The 17,332-nt window shown below is 40.1% G+C and overlaps 1 protein-coding gene across 2 annotated transcripts in view; it reads right to left on the bottom strand.

Moving 5' to 3' along the window:
- Positions 1-17,332, bottom strand: part of ASAP1 (ArfGAP with SH3 domain, ankyrin repeat and PH domain 1) — a 342,366-nt gene that overhangs the window by 56,974 nt on the left and 268,060 nt on the right. For both annotated transcript variants that reach the window (XM_012785407.3, XM_076005020.1), the window contains exons 14-15: positions 5,620-5,707; positions 3,377-3,425 (exon numbers count right to left, since the gene is read on the bottom strand). In XM_012785407.3, the coding sequence (XP_012640861.1) occupies positions 3,377-3,425; positions 5,620-5,707 (137 nt within the window). The remainder of the gene's footprint in view (positions 1-3,376; positions 3,426-5,619; positions 5,708-17,332) is intronic.

Raw genomic sequence — 17,332 nt, 5'->3', positions numbered from 1 at the left:
CTGGGTTCAATAGAACTGATCATTGGACTTTATCAGCAGCAGTTATGTTACTAGGTTTTTCACTCTGACTACAGAGTGTCTGCTTTGCTTTCTTCAAGCGTTAGGTATGACATCTAGCTATCTAATATTGACCAGTATCTACTATGTACCAAGTACATGTAAATTTTGAAATACATTTGAGCAACCCAAATCAGAAAATCTGAAATCTGAAACACTTTTAATCCCAATTATTTCAAATAAGGGATATTCAAACTGCAGAATCCTCCAACAAGCCATAAACTGAAGCCCAAGAAAGTTACATGACTTGCCCAAGGCCCTGCAGCTGGATTATATCAGACCAGATTGGAATAAAAAAACACTTTTGTCGACCACCTTTTCAGAGCTCCTTACATTTGCCTCTTTACTCAGGAACTTGTAACAAATAAAAAAAAAATGCCATGATAATCAGAAAATACATATTTAAAGGATGATTTTCTAGAGGAAATAATTTAAGTTTGGTAGAATGGAATGGGTTAACTTTCAAAAGGGTTAAGAATCAAAGCAACTATCTCTGACAATATCTTTTGACTTTTAAATTATTTTAAAGTAACAAGCATACTCCAGAAGTATAAGAAACACAATAATGCATAATTGTATCTTAATACTTTAAAAGTCACTTTGAGCTTTACGAGATAAAAAATAAATTGGCACTGTGCTAGGAGCTTTATACCTTTTATCCTCTCAAAACCCTGCAAGTGAGGTAAGTAATTCCCATCTTACTAATGAGAAGACCTAAGCCAGATGATCTGCATAAGGGTAAAAGGCCACAAACCATGGTGGCACATGCCTGTACTCCCAGCTATTTGGGAGGCTCAGGTGCGAGGATCACTTGAGCCCAAGAGTTCGACTCCAGACTGGGCAACATAGTGAGACTCTGTGTCTTAAAAAAAAAAGCCAATTACCAGCAGAGCCTGGACTAGAAGCCAAGTTGGCCTGACATTAAACATGCATCTGGCTCTTTTTGTATCTGCCTCCTTCCTCAGTGAGAAGGAATTTCTTTGTTTAATTTCACTGGACATTTTCACATGAGAAAAAACTCAATGAAGTAGTGAAATTGCCTCTATGTAATCTGGAGGTAAATGAAGAACTGAGCCTTCCCTCCAGGGCATGTGCATTCTTTGTGGACTGCCATTCCCTCCTACATCACTGAAACCAAAGTCCCCTTATCACCACCAGCTCCCAAAGAGAGTTCAAGTGCAAAATGTGCACCAACTTCAGGATGGACCAAGCAACCCTTTTATTAAAAAATGTTAAATCCTACAGGCAGGAAACCAATATTTCTTTAAAACTGGGACTGAATTACCTATAAGTCATAAGAGTAAATGTAACATTGAATGCCTGGGTTGGAGAGAAAATATATATTTTCTGATTATCATGACAAGAGAAAGTGGATGGTTCCTGCCTCATATGACATGCTCACCTATCTTTTCCAATTAGGGCTTAGAGGAGGGGGAAGGAAGAAAAAGTGAAATCAAAGAAGTTGAAATAGTATGCTAAGGTGATTTTGGAATGCTGCCTGGGTTCAAATCCCAGCTTTCTAGGACTATAACCATGGGCACACTGTGCTTGTTTCCTTATTTGCAAACTAGAGATAAACGTCCCTACTTTCTGGGGTTGTGAGGATTAATAAGTCAGGATGTGCATTCAGTGTAGTAAGATCTCTATTTTTATTAGAAATATTATCTCTCTCTGAATCTGTAGGTGGAAGGTCAGCCCTCTGACTTCTCCCTTTCTCAGCTGATTTCTAGTCACCCTCCAGTCAGCCAGCTCTATACTCCTAACATCAAGCCGCCAATCCCTTCCTTCCTATTCCACCCTGTTGCTTCTAGGCCACCAGAACCTCCTACCTGGAGTGTATTTATAATCTCTCATACCTTCATGAGTCAGCTCAGGTTTACCTTCCTCTAGGAAATTATCTATGAGCCACAGCCCCAAGAACCCAAGAAGGTACGTGCCCTGAGTATGTGCTTTGCGTCCCTAGCACATGGCCTCCTCTGTCCTTCAACTTAGCATCTACACCATGTCATATCGCCTGTCTCCTCTAGCAAACACCGATTCCTTCAGGGCAGGGCCTTCGGCTAATGTAACGTTGTATTCTCAGTGCTTTGCATAGTTCTTGGCATATAGTCAGCATTCATTAAATATTTAGGGAATGAATAGCTAATTGGACCTTTCTCCTCCTTTTCCTTTTCTCTAAGCTTTTGTTTTTCCTCCGTTTTTCCCAACTCTGCATCCTTTCTACTACCCCTGTCCTAGTCTCTTTCTAACCCCTTATCATTTCTCCTTTGAGATGGGGAAAGAGTAAAATTCTCCAGAGAAGAGTATGTGTGTGAAAGCAAGAGAGAGAGACAGAGAGGGAAAGAGAGAGGAGGTGAGTGTAAGGCTACAAAGTATGTGAACAAAATTCCATGGCTCTATGAAAATATAACCAAGGAAGGAAAACAGCATTTAGTATGTGCCACTGATGAGACAGGAAGCTTGATAGTTCATGAAACTTGGTCTACATTATCCCAAGTACTTATTAGAAATAAAAAAAATTTAAACACTACAAAAAAGGTAATTGCCCACTTTAACACAAATGTCCCTCTCCCAAGCAGCTGAGAATGTAATAGTCACACATTGTCTTTTTCAGTCCAGGCAAGCTACAAGAAGGAAAGGGGAATGCAAATGGTTCAGGACCAGGGATAATGTTTTAAAAAAGGGGGGGACTGAGGCTGCCTATGGTTTCATACCTGGTCAGGTGAGTGTAGGATTCCAACCCAGGAATATGTGATACCAAACCTGGTCCTTCCTTAGACACCAGGCTCCCTTTAACTGAGCCATGTTCACCCCAGTGAAAGGTACCTGCCAGTATTCTTCCTTTAGCACCAGGCTCTCCTAATCTTCTCCCACTAACAACCAAGCATCCAGGTAGACTGGCTGATGCATTTGGCCACTACACATTGAAGGTGCCATTCATAAGTAGAGGTGATGTGACTAAAAGGTACATAAGGCACAGTCCTTGCCCTCAACAAGCTCTCGCTCTCTATAGGGCTGAAGATGTGCACCAGAGTATCACAGAGGGGTGTGAAGAGTCTTCGGGGAGAGAGGAGGGAGTAATAAGCCCAGGGGTGGTGAGGCTTGAGCAGAATCCTGCAGGAGGCACCAGAGTTTACTGAGTAGACAAGACTGACCATCACAGACAGAGAAGAGCCACAAGTGACACCCCAGAGGTGAGAAAGCAGGGTGGAGAGCCATGGGGAGTAGTTCTTACTAATGAAAACATCAAGGTATCTTGCACAGTAGAGAGGCACTTTTTCTATCCAAGGCATTGTACTGTTATTTCAAAACTACTTACGCTACATAATCCTGCTCATCTTCTGCCTGAAAGTGATACGTCCTATTATCTAAAATACAAAAAAGAAAAGTGAGTGAAACCTTAGAAAGCAGAGCACCTTCAGGTATAAAGAAGATTTTTAAACTTCCTGGGGGAAAAAAAAAACACAGTATAAGTAGGATTTTAGTAATATTTTAGTTTTATACCATGGTGTTTCAGTAGCTACACAATTCATTTTGTCTATATTATTTTTCTTATGTGCAATAGGAATATAATAACATAACCATAAATACCATGCACTTATCTGATACCTCATTTGAAAAAGCAGTAAGAAGGGAAGAAGGTTCTACCTGATCCAAATGCATTTCCACGAGAAGCTGGAGTGTCTGCTGCCAATTCAGTATTTCTTTTTCCATTTTAAATTTGATTGTTACCATGTTTTCTTTTTTTTAAATCTCCTTTTCAGAACTGATTCATTCACTGTTCCCCTGTTCACTCTGACACCTAACCCACAGGGTTTCTCCAGCACTAGGTATATTGTGCCTTAGCTGTCAGGGCTACTCTCTAGCCGAATCAGGCTGCAGGAAAGGAAGGCTCAACCTCTGCTGCCCTGGTAAGGGAAGGAGAGGTCTAACTTGGATACTTCAGGCAGGTTTATAATGAGGGAAGCTTTTTCTTAAAATTCAGGATTTTTGAGAGAGCTTCAATATACTCAGGTCAAACTAATATTTACTCAGCATTTCCTGTGTGACTGCTCCATGTTAGGCAATCATATCCCTCATTTTCCCTGGGGAGAGAGATGATGTGTATGTCAAAGAACACACCATGGGTAGCAGCACCTGACAGCCTTGAATGAATCCCTGCTTTACTGCTGTGTGATCTCGTGTAAGACACTGAACCTCTCTGATCCTCAGTTTTTCTTCTGTAAAGTGGGAAAGTGATAGGATTTTGTGAGAATTAGCAATACTGTACATAAAGCACTCAGCACATAACAGATGCCCTATAACTGACAACTATTATTGTCAGAACCTACAGGTTCTCCAATCTAGGGGTTTTTGGCTTTGTGAAGTCATATAATAATTCCAACTTTTCATATTTTTTTCTCATCAATTATCCAAGAAATCTCTTGGTCATGAAAATCAAGGGGAATCTAAATTTTATTAAGAGGCTGTAGAGAATCTGGCTTAGACTGCATAAAGAGCCCCATAACTGATTAATCTTTTACGTTAGGACTGCTTTTGAGCTTTCATTCATATAACTGTACCAAAAGGATTTCAAGGGGCAGGAAAGTATTTTTGTGCTTCTACACATTGATTATGTGCTTTGGCTGTTGGCCTGCCTTGCTGGGTTGTGATACAGAAGGAAGAATACTTAGGTCAGTGCTGCAAGATTTCAGGATATTTGTGAGAGTCACTTCCCTGGCACTGCCATCCTCTTTCTTTACAAGGAGGTGTCCCTTCAGCTACAGTGTGGGTCAGTAAGTGCAACCACAAGAACCAGCACAAGCAAGGGGAGCCAGCCCAGGGGGAAAACATCCCCTCCCACCCTACAAGCACTATGAGAATACAGGCCACAGGCTGTGGGGTGGGTGGGCTCATTATGTTCCCTTTCCACAAGAGAAAAGGAATCTCTTAACCATGAAGTAAGAGAGGGATGGAATGTAGTGCCGTCAATTCATGAAGTCTGAAGGCAGTTCTGCTTGGAAGCAAGAAAAATGTTTTTTTTTCTTTAAGTGGCTGATTTTACAGGGCTAGAACTCTGGGCAAATTAGCTGTACACATACAGCGGCACACCGGTATTTCCAGATCTACATCAGTGCTTCTAAACCGCAGGTGCACATTAGAATCACCTGGGGGCTTTAAAAAAGAAAAAAAGAAACCTGTATCTGGCCCTCACACCAAAGATTGTGATTCAGCAGATCTAAGAGACAAATGGGAATTTGCTTAGAAAAATTTCTCCAAGGTACTAAAGCTATGTGCTCACAGTCATCATTGGTCTAGCTCAATGTACACAACTACATTTTATTCTACTGCTGGTTGGTCAGATCTGACACTGCAATTCTATTCCAACTGCAGGCGGGCTCAGTGCAAATTAAGAGACCTGAGGGATCTTCCTAGAGCTGCATATGCAGGAATAATATGAAACTGTTCAGGTGCCAACTCTGAAGAGCCCTGTTTGGAAGAGCTGCTGTTTTAATACCCAAAGGATGGAAATGTGCAGGTGTCAGAAGCCATAATAACCGACTCAGAGAGAAAAGGACTCACGTGATATCAGGTCAAAAGACTTCTTGTCTTCGGCATTTGGTTTCACCTGGCAGGTGAGAAGGTTCAACTTAGCTGGTTGCCTGTTAGACTGGAAAACAGGGAAAATGGAGAAGTTATATGCAGCACTACTCTCTTGCCTGCAGGTCCAGTGGCCCACCGGGCAGGCATACAGTTCACAAGGTCTGCTCAGTGATCCAAGAATACATGTTTAGTAGTAAAGAAAACAGACACCTGGACATTGCTCCAAGTTTACTGCAAGAAGAAACCAGATCTGTAAGGTTCTGTCCTCAAATATAAGCTTGTAAACTCAGTAAAGTCTTATTTATCCCGTTAGAATTCTGAATCTCATTAAAGGAAAAAAATTTAGGTGCCCTACTAACTGTCTTTTTTTATATTCTAAGACAGACTCTCACTCTGTTGCTAAGGTTAGAGTGCCATAGCATCAGCCTAGCTCACAGCAACCTCAAACTCCTGGACTCAAGCAATCCTTCTGCCTCAGCCTCCTGAGTACCTGGGACTACAGGCATGTGCCACTATGCCCAGCTAATTTTTTCTATATATTTTTAGTTGTTCAGCTAATTTCGTTCTATTTGTGGTAGAGATGGGGGTCTTGCTCTTGCTCAGGCTGGTCTTGAATTCCTGACCTCGAGTGTTCCTCCCACCTCAGCCTCCCAGAATGCTAGGATTATAGGCATGAGCCACCGTGCCTGGCCAGTTGACATTTTTAATACTATATCTTACTGTGAAATATAGGTGAGCTATATTTCATTTATTCTTTCAAAATGACCCCAGTAATCTATTATTCCAAACCTCATGTCCCAGCTATCTAGGAATTCAAAGTTTTGGCTGCAAAGCAAAATGACTTCACTCAGAAATACAAGACAATTACTACCTGTGAGGCAATGCTTAACAAGCCTCAACATCTGGAGAGAGTGAAAATTAATAAGGATTTCACATCACATATAAGCAAATCTCTTGGTCACACACGTAAAACAGACCCTGTAATATCTAGACAGTCATGCTAACTTAAGGAGTCTTGCTACATAATCATTCTGGTCAAACTCTTTCCTGCCCTCCTGCCTGCATTGTCCAAGGTCACATGCTGGCCAATGGCTGATACTAGGAGCTCTGTTTCCTGTATAAGCTCATCAAAGAGTGAAATGTCCAAGTGTCTGGGCTGGGCTTTGCTTAAACATGAGAAGCTTGCAGAAGTAAGCTATGAATCTCTTCAGTTGGACCTATGTGCCTGCCTCAGTTGACAGTCATGATTCTGAAAATCTCCACACAAGGAGCATTTCCATCTGGGGAATGTAAATTGTTAGGGAAAAGAGAAGAGGAGGGGTTAGAGAGAAGTCACATCAGTGAACCAATCAAAGCCCCAAACAACAGAGATGGCCTATGATCAAGACAACTTCAATGACATGCTTCATCTCTCTGCCTAAATAATGGGCATTGGAAAATTAATTTCTGTTTACCTTCCTATACTCTCTGGACTATTTTCAAGATTTTTCTCCCTCTGTAATTTCAATGAGAAAAGACACAAAACAATGCCACTTGTCCAGTAGCTATCTGTCTCAAAGCAAAGTGTCTTGGGGGAGGAAGTGAGAGACCCCAAGTGATTTAGTATTCACTGTAAGTACCTTTGATTGAGAAATGGAACTAGAAGTACAGGAAGAGTTTTGCCTAAGAGCAAATAGTGCCCGGGACAGGATTCCTGTACTACAGAACTGGTCACCAAACCCAGATGGGGAGATAGGAGGAACTCATGAGCCTAAGTTCTCAGAAAAGACCTGGAGATTGGGTTGCTAAAAGGCTCAGATGCCAAAATCAGCCCAAAGGCACAGTCCACTATAAAAGGAATTGTTAGCACTACATCTCATCTTTTTGGATGTTGATAAAATTGCTGGATTTCACATATGAATTACTATGACATATGACTGCCTGAAAAGGTAGTGACTCCAGTAAATGGTGAGAATTCTTGTTACAATATTATGTTCCAATTTGGAATCCACATTTAAAGAAGGATGTAGAAAAGTTTAGGGAGATCAAGAGATGATTAAAGGGGTAGAAAATGGAAACTTTGAAGATGAGTTAAAGGCAGTACTTAGTCCAGAAGAGAGAAGGCCAAGGGGTAGCTTAATAACCATCTTCATGTACAGGAAGGTTGTTTTGGGGAACGTTGGGCAGCTGTTTTCCATTTGCACAGAGAAAAAGAAATGTACTTAAATTGTAGAAGAAGATTTGGGCCAGACATAAGAAAGAACTTCCCAAGCTTAAGTTGATTATGCATAATAAGAGGTTTAATTTTTCTTAAGTAAAGAAAACTCTATCTCTGAAAAATTTAAAAATTTTTAGACACTATTCAAGTTTGAATGTGGCAGAGGGTTAACCTGATTTCGCATTTTTCCCAAATCTAGGTTTCTCTGGTGTTTCTGAACCTTACACCAACAGACACAACCAAGCAATACATATAACATCTTTAAAAAAGTAAAATCCACTCAGCTCTGTATTAACTGCATTCAGGCAAGTTATTAATAAATAGCACCACTCACCTCTCATTTCTAGCATGAACTATTTCAAAGTATTTTGCTGGAAAACTTCTGATGATAAGGGTTTTATCAGTTAAAGTCATTCCATGTTTGACCCACAACTTCAATGGTGATGACATATGATGTTTATTCTCTTAGAAGTTTGTCAAATCTACTGGACTAACATTTGCCACGTTAACATGAACCTTATCTTGCCAATACATAGTTTTCTTCCCCAAATTGGGCTACCAGTAAGGCATTTGACAAATGACCTATCATCCCAAATGTGACTTTGAGGAGCAAAGAACACAATTTTTTTTTCAATGTGTTTATGTTTTTTTTTTTTCTTTCGGCATATTATGGGGGTACAGATTTTAAGGTTTCAATAAATGCCCATTCCCCCCTCCCCCCACAAGTCTGAGTCTCCAGCATGACCATCCATAATTTTTGACTATATGAGCAGCTGGCATATCCAGCATGGAGCCTAGGAATACCAGAAAAGGGAGTAGTATGTTGAATCAAAGTCCAAGGACCAAGGCATCAGAAGCACAGAAATCACTACGGTAATAACAGCCATTCCAGATGTTTGTAAAACTTTCCGAAATTTCAAAGTACTTTCTCAATATTTAGTACTAATTTATAGGTATATTGATTAAAGAAGGTATAATCTTTCCTGGGGTTTCAGCAGACTAAAATCAAAGTAAAACTAAATGACTTGCCCTGGGCTACATTACAGTGGAACAGCTTAGGAAATACTTTCATACTGTTTAAGTACACGAGGGAAAAAAGGAAGAAAAAGAAAAAAGAAAGAAAAACCCAGGAAACATCTATGTATTGAGTCCTTGCTACAGATGACTCCTGTCCTTCTCAGACTAAAAACCGCAGCCTGGACCAGGACATTCAGGTACCAGTGCTGGCCTATCATTGCTCCCACTGCTGCTACACATTCCTGCATGCCCGTTCACTCCCTTAGTTTCTTCAGGTCTCTCATCAATCAGCACCTCCTCCAAGGTGGCCAGTTCCAGCCTTTTACACCCTGTTGTATTCTCTTCCTGGCTCTTATCACTCTTTATTTGCTTCTTGTCTTTCTTCACATTACGGGCACCCACTTTGCACAGTAAGATGTGTCTGGCATACAGCAGGTACTCAATAAATATTTATCAAGTGAATGAATGCATTCCAGTCACCTTTCTTGTACTATCTCATGTACTACCTGTGAGGAAACTCTCTTTAGTTTCCTTTACTAAATGAAGAAATGGAAGCACAGCGAGGTTAATTAAGTAACATTCCTAAGATCTCCCAGCAAGGAAGCAGTTTCGCTGGATTAGACCCCCCACTCCTTCTCTTCTGCGTCCACTGTGCGGTACAACTTGGAAGGACAGTGCTATGGTATACTTCAGGGAATAACAGCTAGATGCCCTAGCACACGAAAATATCTCCTCCTGGGAAGAGAGGGTTACCACTAAATGGAACAAAGGTTTCAAAGATTAACTTCTATTTTAATATCTTCTTGGGTTATCTGAGTCTTCCAAGTACTTACTTTTTATAATTGATAAAAAGAGAAATTTTAAAAGCCCATTTAAAATTCCTATAGACTTACTCATTTGACATATATTTATTAAGCCTTTACCATACTCCAAGCACATGTGAAAAACATGAAGTCCATGCCATCAAGTAGCCATGGGAAACAGACCTGATCACGTACCTAGAATGTGCCTGGTGCCCTGGGGAGCCTGGGGACCTAAGGTTAAGAGTTTGTACCAAGGACGTGGGCAAGACTCCACGGAGGCAGGCTCAACCTTCAGTGAGGACGGAGTATGAACAAGCCAGAAGAGTGGGAAGAGCGAGGAGGAGCAGGTACAAAGGCCTGGGGCATGGCAGGGACATGCAGCAGCAGGCGATGTGGAGCAGAGAGGGATGGGGCACGACATGTGGCCCTAAGGAATTCACACTCCCATCCCAGGATCTCTGGCAGCCTACCCAAGGAAGTCAATCAGGGGAGCAACCAATCACCCACACTTTAGGGGGTGGCTGGGGGAGGAGACCCGGCGAGGCTGAGAGAATAAGAGGCAGATGATCACTGATGAGAGCCTGAATTAAAGCTATGGCAGTGGCACCAGGGGAGGCAAGATACAGCTAAAAACAGAGGCCACTCAACAAATAAACTCTACATAGCAGGAGTCACCCAGCACAGGACTGGAGTGGTGAGTGGAGGGAGGGATACGATGTCCCTGAGGGCTCTCTTGAGGAGTATCTCTTTCAAAAGCTACTGGTGTTTCTACTCCAGATACAGTTAGGATGCCTTTCAAATAGGAAGATTTTTATGGCTGTTCCTCAAACTCCCAAGTTATCCCTCTACAGATTTTACTTTTCATTAAAATAATGCATATTTCACTGAAGAAAAATTAGTAGCTAGAGAGTGCAAAGAAGCAGCCAAACATTACTTGTTAACACCATTTCTACATCCAGCAATAATCATTGCCAATACTTTGGTTTTAACAAGATATGTGAGACTTGTTTTAAAAAGTGCATTGTATATGTCATTTTGTAAGCTTCTTTTTTTTCAACGTTATATACAGATGTGTTTATTTTACACACACACACACACACACACACACAGAATAAGGGCAAATCTATTCAAGTTTTTGATGTGTCAACTAGGGACACTCTGGGTACATTCCTTGAACAGAAGTGATGAGGACATTATTCATCTGACATAATGGTCTGCCACCCAAACAGAAACTGGCCGTACAGCACAGCTAGGAATGTCACCAGAAATCTAAGTAGAAATGCATGCAGAAACAGAATGAGTCAATTCTGATTAATGTTTCTGCATCTCCTAAAAGAAAACAAACACCACACATTTGTCCTCAGACAGCTTAGTGTGCATCACGGTACAGTGTTTTTGCTGGAAGTGTAAAGTTGTTAGCACAGGCATATTTCTCAGCAGAAAACAGCTGCTACTGGAATTAGTATCCAGAAATGAAATTATTTCTTCCCATTCTCTTACTGAATTGCTCTGTTTCACAAATAAGATGAGAACAACATTAATTACTTGGGAAATAAGCCAGACTCAGCCAGGCTGAGGCTGATGTGTGGAAAGAGGTAAAAATAATAAAGCTTTCTTCACTCCCGATGGCAATGCTTGGAAACAGCTGCTCAGACTATTATGGTCATTTCAAAGTTTTCCTTCAATAAATATTTACACACCTACCATAAAGGAACATATGTATTCGGCATATAATCAACCACAATAACCCCCTGGCAAGAAATTAAGGTACATGACCACCTACCTACCACTGCAGAGATCTTATCTCCAAATTTTAGTGCACTAAAACTACTGGCTTTTGCACGGTATTTTGGTTTATTTGTGGCAAGAGAGTAGGTTTTTTTTAATTGAGCACCTAAACTGCTAGGCACTTTATATACATATTATTTCTTACAATAACTCTATGAGGTAAGTACTATTACTAAACCCATTTCATAAATGAGAAAACCAAGAGTCAAGGAAGGTAAAGTAAACCAATCTATGTTTTACAGGAAGTAAAAGGCAGCGCTGAACAAATCTCCTGCCACTTATCACGCTGTTTTACCGTCAATGCAAGCACATGGAAAACTTGCAAAATAGTCAAAATGTCTTTATTGTTTTGCCTTTTCTGGTTCTTCCTCCCCTTAAATGGCCAGTTCCCTCATTTTCCCTCTAGATCACTTAATATTGCTGCTGAGAAATCCCACCCGTTCTCTACATATTCCAAATTCCAAACTTACTACTCCTGTGGCCATAACTAAAGCTCCCCATCCCTTTAGTGACCCTTCAGACAGCAAAAGAGAGAAGTAGCTGATTACTGAACTGAAGTATTAATAATTCATTCTAGAGTGTGGACGACTATGAATTTCCTTAACCCTCCCAAACATTTTAACTATGGGACTAATTTCTAGTTGGCAGAATGTGTGTATGTGCAAGAAAGAAATATTTGAAAATGGAGCTTTCCAAGAAAATCTCATATATTGCAGTAAGAAACCTGTCACTTTACTTTTGAGAGTATGTTCCACTCTTGAATCAACATTACACAATGCTATTATGTAAACAACAAAAAAGAGTTTATCAGGGCTCCTAATAGACTAGAAGAGCCGATGTTACTGCAACAGATGCACAAGCTAGATATCATCCATTTAGGCATTTCCATAAACATTTCTTGAGTGTCTCCTATATGCCAGTATATAGAGTTTGGGCCAGTAAAAGAAGGATTTTTAAACTCACATTTCCTATTTAACTACAATAGCTACTTTAATCCATGTCTTGTTATCCAACAAGAATTCATAAAACAAAAACTCTGACTTAGAATTATTTCTATGAAATGCATTAATTTGATAATAAAACATCTGAAATATGGTCTATGTGTTAAAAAAGCATTCTCATTACCTTTTATCAACAAAATGGGCTGTGAGTAGCTAAGACAAAAATGTATAAAAGGCTTGTATTAGCCTCACACATAAAGGGCAGCTCATTAAAACAGGGGTATCATCACCTTGACAAGTATGCAGCATTTACTTGTGCCAGGTTCCGTGATAAGTGTTTTACATATATTTACTCATTTAATCCTCACAACCACCCTAAAAATAAGTACCTCTCTTATTACCCCTATTTGACAGATGAGGAAACCAAGCCACAAAAAGGTTAAGTAACTTTGCCTTAAGGTTACAGCTAGTAACAGCAGAACATTAGGTGAACGTAAAACATTTTTTTTTTTATGTATTGAGAAGGCTGGGTGGGAGGAGGCATGAAAACTGATTTCAGACTGCAGGTTTTTTGTTTTATCCCTTTGAGTTTGTAAAAATCAGTATTTTCTTTAGTCTTTTTACCCCTTAAGAACCAATCACATATACTGTAATGAAATGGCCACGCTTCTGAATTTGTGGGTTCTAAATTAACGAGGTTTTTGCTCTACTTATTTTTCTACTAGAATTACAGTCACACGGGAAGCACACAGGACGACACGCACTGTGTCAGACCTCCAAGGCAAGGTTTAAAAACCTCAACCCTCACAAGCTGTGAGGCCTGCAGTTTTGATCTCTAACCTCTGTCATATTTTAATTCTTCAATTTTCCCCTTCCCTTTTCATTTATGAAACAAGTTCCTTTCAGGAGTTTCCTCCAATTTCTGTTCGACATGAAAGCAGGAGAGATTTATCTGGCAGGTCCTCAAATCTTAGACGGCACAGGCAGTGTGACACCCTTGTTACTCCAGAGGATTTGCCAAAAGAAGAAATCAAGGCTGTGATAACTGTTGCTCTTTGAAGTGCAAATGAGAGACTGCTATAAAATACCTGGCTTTGATGGGCCTGCACTTTGGGGACTGAGGCTCCTGAGAGTTTGGGCTGTCTGAAGCAATGCAACATCCTCTTAATTTAGAAAAGCAATTTATTCATACTGTAAAGTACGTGTTAGAATGGAGAAAAAACTCATAATTTTGGAAGCAATCGGACCTGGGTTTCAGTCTAGGCCCAGGTATCCACTAACAGGGCCATGAGCAAGTACATTAGCCCTTCAGAGTTTCAAGTTATCTCACCAAGAAGAGAAAAAAATAATGCCATCATCTTTGCTGTTATAATGAACTAAGGCAATGTATGACACATGTCTGGTACTCCACTTCTAAGTGGGAGGTATAACACAGCCTGGAATTAAACTTCTTGGGTTCAAATCTGGCTCTAGAACCTAATGATTATGAGGCTTTCAGACTTTTTTTCCTATTAAAAATAGAGGTAACAGCTACTCCCTTGTGAGAGTATTATGAAAGTTAAGTGGGAAAATATACATAAAGTGTCTAGCACTCAATAAATCTCAGCTACTATCTTTATAATTACTACTTCCCAAATATCTCCTCTGATGGTGTCTACATAGCTGATACAAAAAATTCTGCTGTTCTCAATTTCACTTTAGATTAGGGAAGTATTCCTTGCTAAAATGCAACCACCTCTGGGAGAGATACCCATTAAATCACTAAGGCTCAAACAGAACACCAGATCCTGTCTAACATGAAAGTTCTGGAGGAGTAAACTGAATGGGCGTGGGCCATAGGCAGTGTGAGAGCAGCAGGTGAGAGCCGTGGGATGCAACCCTGGTGAATGTAAAGATACAGAGCGTGCACATGGAGGAGGCCATTGCCACTGGCTGCAGGTTCTTAGGTTATATACATCCTCCTTTCTTCTCTCTATATTATAAAATTGCCAAACAACAGTAGAGGGGCCTAGTGGTCCTAGTGGCTCTGGCTGAACATTAGAATAACCCGGGAAGACGTCAGGGCGGAGAATCACTGGATTCATGTAGCCGACTGCAGCAGCTTCCAATCACTTGTAATCTTGTAATGGTTCATTCAGATACAAGTGATGAGGGTGAGGGTTTTCACCTGCAATAAACTCTATACTGATGCTGCTAATATGTAATCTTGACGTTCAAACAGTGAAAAGACCATTCACTAGGATTCAATACAGTAAAAATTCCTGCTGCATTAATTATTTAGAGCAACCAACTTATACAATGTAAGCAGATAAATTTCTAAATTTACATTTTATAGAACTTGAATTTGTGAAGCCCTCTAATAAGCATTAATGCTCTGGATAGGACTGAAAAACAGTAGTTCTTGGGAAATGTCCACAGATCCAAAGAGCCCAAGGAGAGGAAGAGACATATTAAACGCTTGCTTTACTGACGTGCCCAGGAGAGTGACAGAGCTGCTGTTAAACCCTAATGGGCAGAAATTAGATTTCTATTGAGAGAATGGGTACCCCAAAACCACTTTTATAAAGTATATTGAGGAGTACAGGAAAGAGCAATATAAAAGAATTCAAATAAACTATGTTTAAAATGGAGGTAATAACACATTGGAGAAGATAAGGAGTAATAACAATAATAACTGACATTTATGCAGACTAATTCTGCCCCACATCCTGTTCTAATTATTTATAATCAATGAACTCATTTAATCTTTACAACCACCTACAGATTAGGTGCTATTAATAGCCCTATTTTATTTAGATGGAAATCCTCACTAGGGATTCAGTGTCAGCATTGGAATGCAAACCTAGGCAGTCTGGTCCAAGGTTCTAGATGCTGCAATCCTACCTCAGCTCACTGAAATGGTAACAATTATTGCAGTTCTTCAGATTCAAATATAAATTCCTAGAATCCTTGTAATATCTAAGATGCCATAATAGATTCAAGGAGTTTCAAGGTAAGGAGTTTCATTCCAAAGAACTATTATTCATGAAACTTTCAAAGACCTAACATCAATCTGGCATGTGAGGAAAGGTCTATAATGCAGTAGAGAGTGGCTCTGGGGTTTGAAAACTGGTCACACTGTTTATAAACTGCATGACCCTGGCTATAGGATTTAATCTCTGAGCCTCATCTGTAAAATGCAGATTCATTAAAAAATTATTCACTGAACGCAAACTGCATATCAGGCAATGTATTAGGTAGCGGGAATTCAAAGATGAGTAAAATGTGGTCCCCCATCTCCTAGGAACTTCCAACTGCTGAGAAATGAAGATAGTGACATCTATCTTGTAGGGCTATCTAGAAGATCAAGTGTAGAGTATATGCTAAGTGCTCAATAAATTTTAGTTTTCCTTATTTTTCAACCCGTTATTTAAACAGTAAGTGACTGAGCTTAATAAACTCAGGGAGTAAGAATTTTTTGAAAGTGCTCAGCTTCTTACACTTTTAAAATTAATTTTTTAGGGCCGGGCGCTGTGGCTCACGCCTATAATCCTAGCTCTTGGGAGGCCGAGGCGGGCGGATTGCTCAAGGTCAGGAGTTCAAAACCAGCCTGAGCAAGAGCGAGACCCCATCTCTACTATAAATAGAAAGAAATTAATTGGCCAACTGATATATATATAAAAAAATTAGCCGGGCATGGTGGCGCATGCCTGTAGTCCCAGCTACCCGGGAGGCTGAGGCAGAAGGATCACTCGAGCCCAGGAGTTTGAGGTTGCTGTGAGCTAGGACGCCACGGCACTCACTCTAGCCTGGGCAACAAAGCGAGACTCTGTCTCAAAAAAAAAAAAAAAAAATTAATTTTTTAGGATTATTCCAATAAAGTAATACTTCAACTAGAATTCTTGTATTTTCTTTCTGTTATAATTTGTTTTATCATATCTACACTATAATGCTTTTAATAATAAAAGAGGAAAAGCAAACAATTCAAACGTATAGAAATCTTCTTACAATGATGTAGCAGCTTGATATAAGGTTCTTTATTCTTAAGTTTTGAGGTTGACTAAAATGTTTGCTGTAGGTTTGTTAGAATTAGTATTTTTAAATGAAAGCATCTAACACTGTGTTTGAAACATACGGGATGGTCCATCACTGGTGTCATTATTATTGTGACAGCAAATTCAGAGATTGCCACCAAATTTGATGCCTACAGTCTTGCATTACTTCGAATAGTAAATTAAAAAGAAAACAATTTATGTCTTTGAACATGAACAGATACGTGAAAAGCAATGAATTCATGGATGAAATCTTCCAAGGGTGGGCTGCAAATCTTTAGGTGTACATAGAAATGCATTTCTCCCTAGGATGGTAAGCTGGGGGAATGAACGGGGCCTGGGGCAGATCTTGCTTGGGTAGTCAAGCCAATAGACCTGCACCATTAATCTAAACTCATATGTGGCTTTTTCATTAATCACTCTAATAAGAACAATTTGCAAAGGTGACACTGATTGAGCCCTTTAAGCACATAAGTTCAGGGGTCCCAAAAAAAGGCCCCAAGTTTTCTGACAACAAAGCCTCTTTCCTCCACTTTTTCAAAGATCACTGAATACCTTTATATTTTTCTCAGAAAACTGCTGGCCTTAATTTCAACCTAAGTCTAAGTAATCAATGGTGTTTACCAGGTTAGAGAAAGCCAGCTAGAACTGGCTACAGAGACCCTTTTATGGGGCAGGAGTGTGATTACAAGTAATGTAACTGGCAACAAAAAAGACTGGTCTAAAGCCAATGGTAAGTGGGGAGCAAGATAAGACGAATCACTGCGAGGGAATCAGAGTCGGGGAGAAAGCCATTTTCCCTTGGGCTGCCCTGGGGGCAGGAGAGTTCCAATGTTTCTAGCGGGAGGAGCTGCTTGTCAACAGATTTCAGTTTTGCCAACAACATCCAACGAACTAACAGTGATAGCAATAGTA

This window comes from Microcebus murinus, chromosome 7 (genome assembly GCF_040939455.1).
Source record: "Microcebus murinus isolate Inina chromosome 7, M.murinus_Inina_mat1.0, whole genome shotgun sequence".
Classification (NCBI taxonomy): Eukaryota; Metazoa; Chordata; class Mammalia; order Primates; family Cheirogaleidae; genus Microcebus; species Microcebus murinus.
The sequence above is the reverse complement of the archived record's forward strand: the minus strand, read 5'-3'. Positions and strand labels throughout refer to the sequence as shown.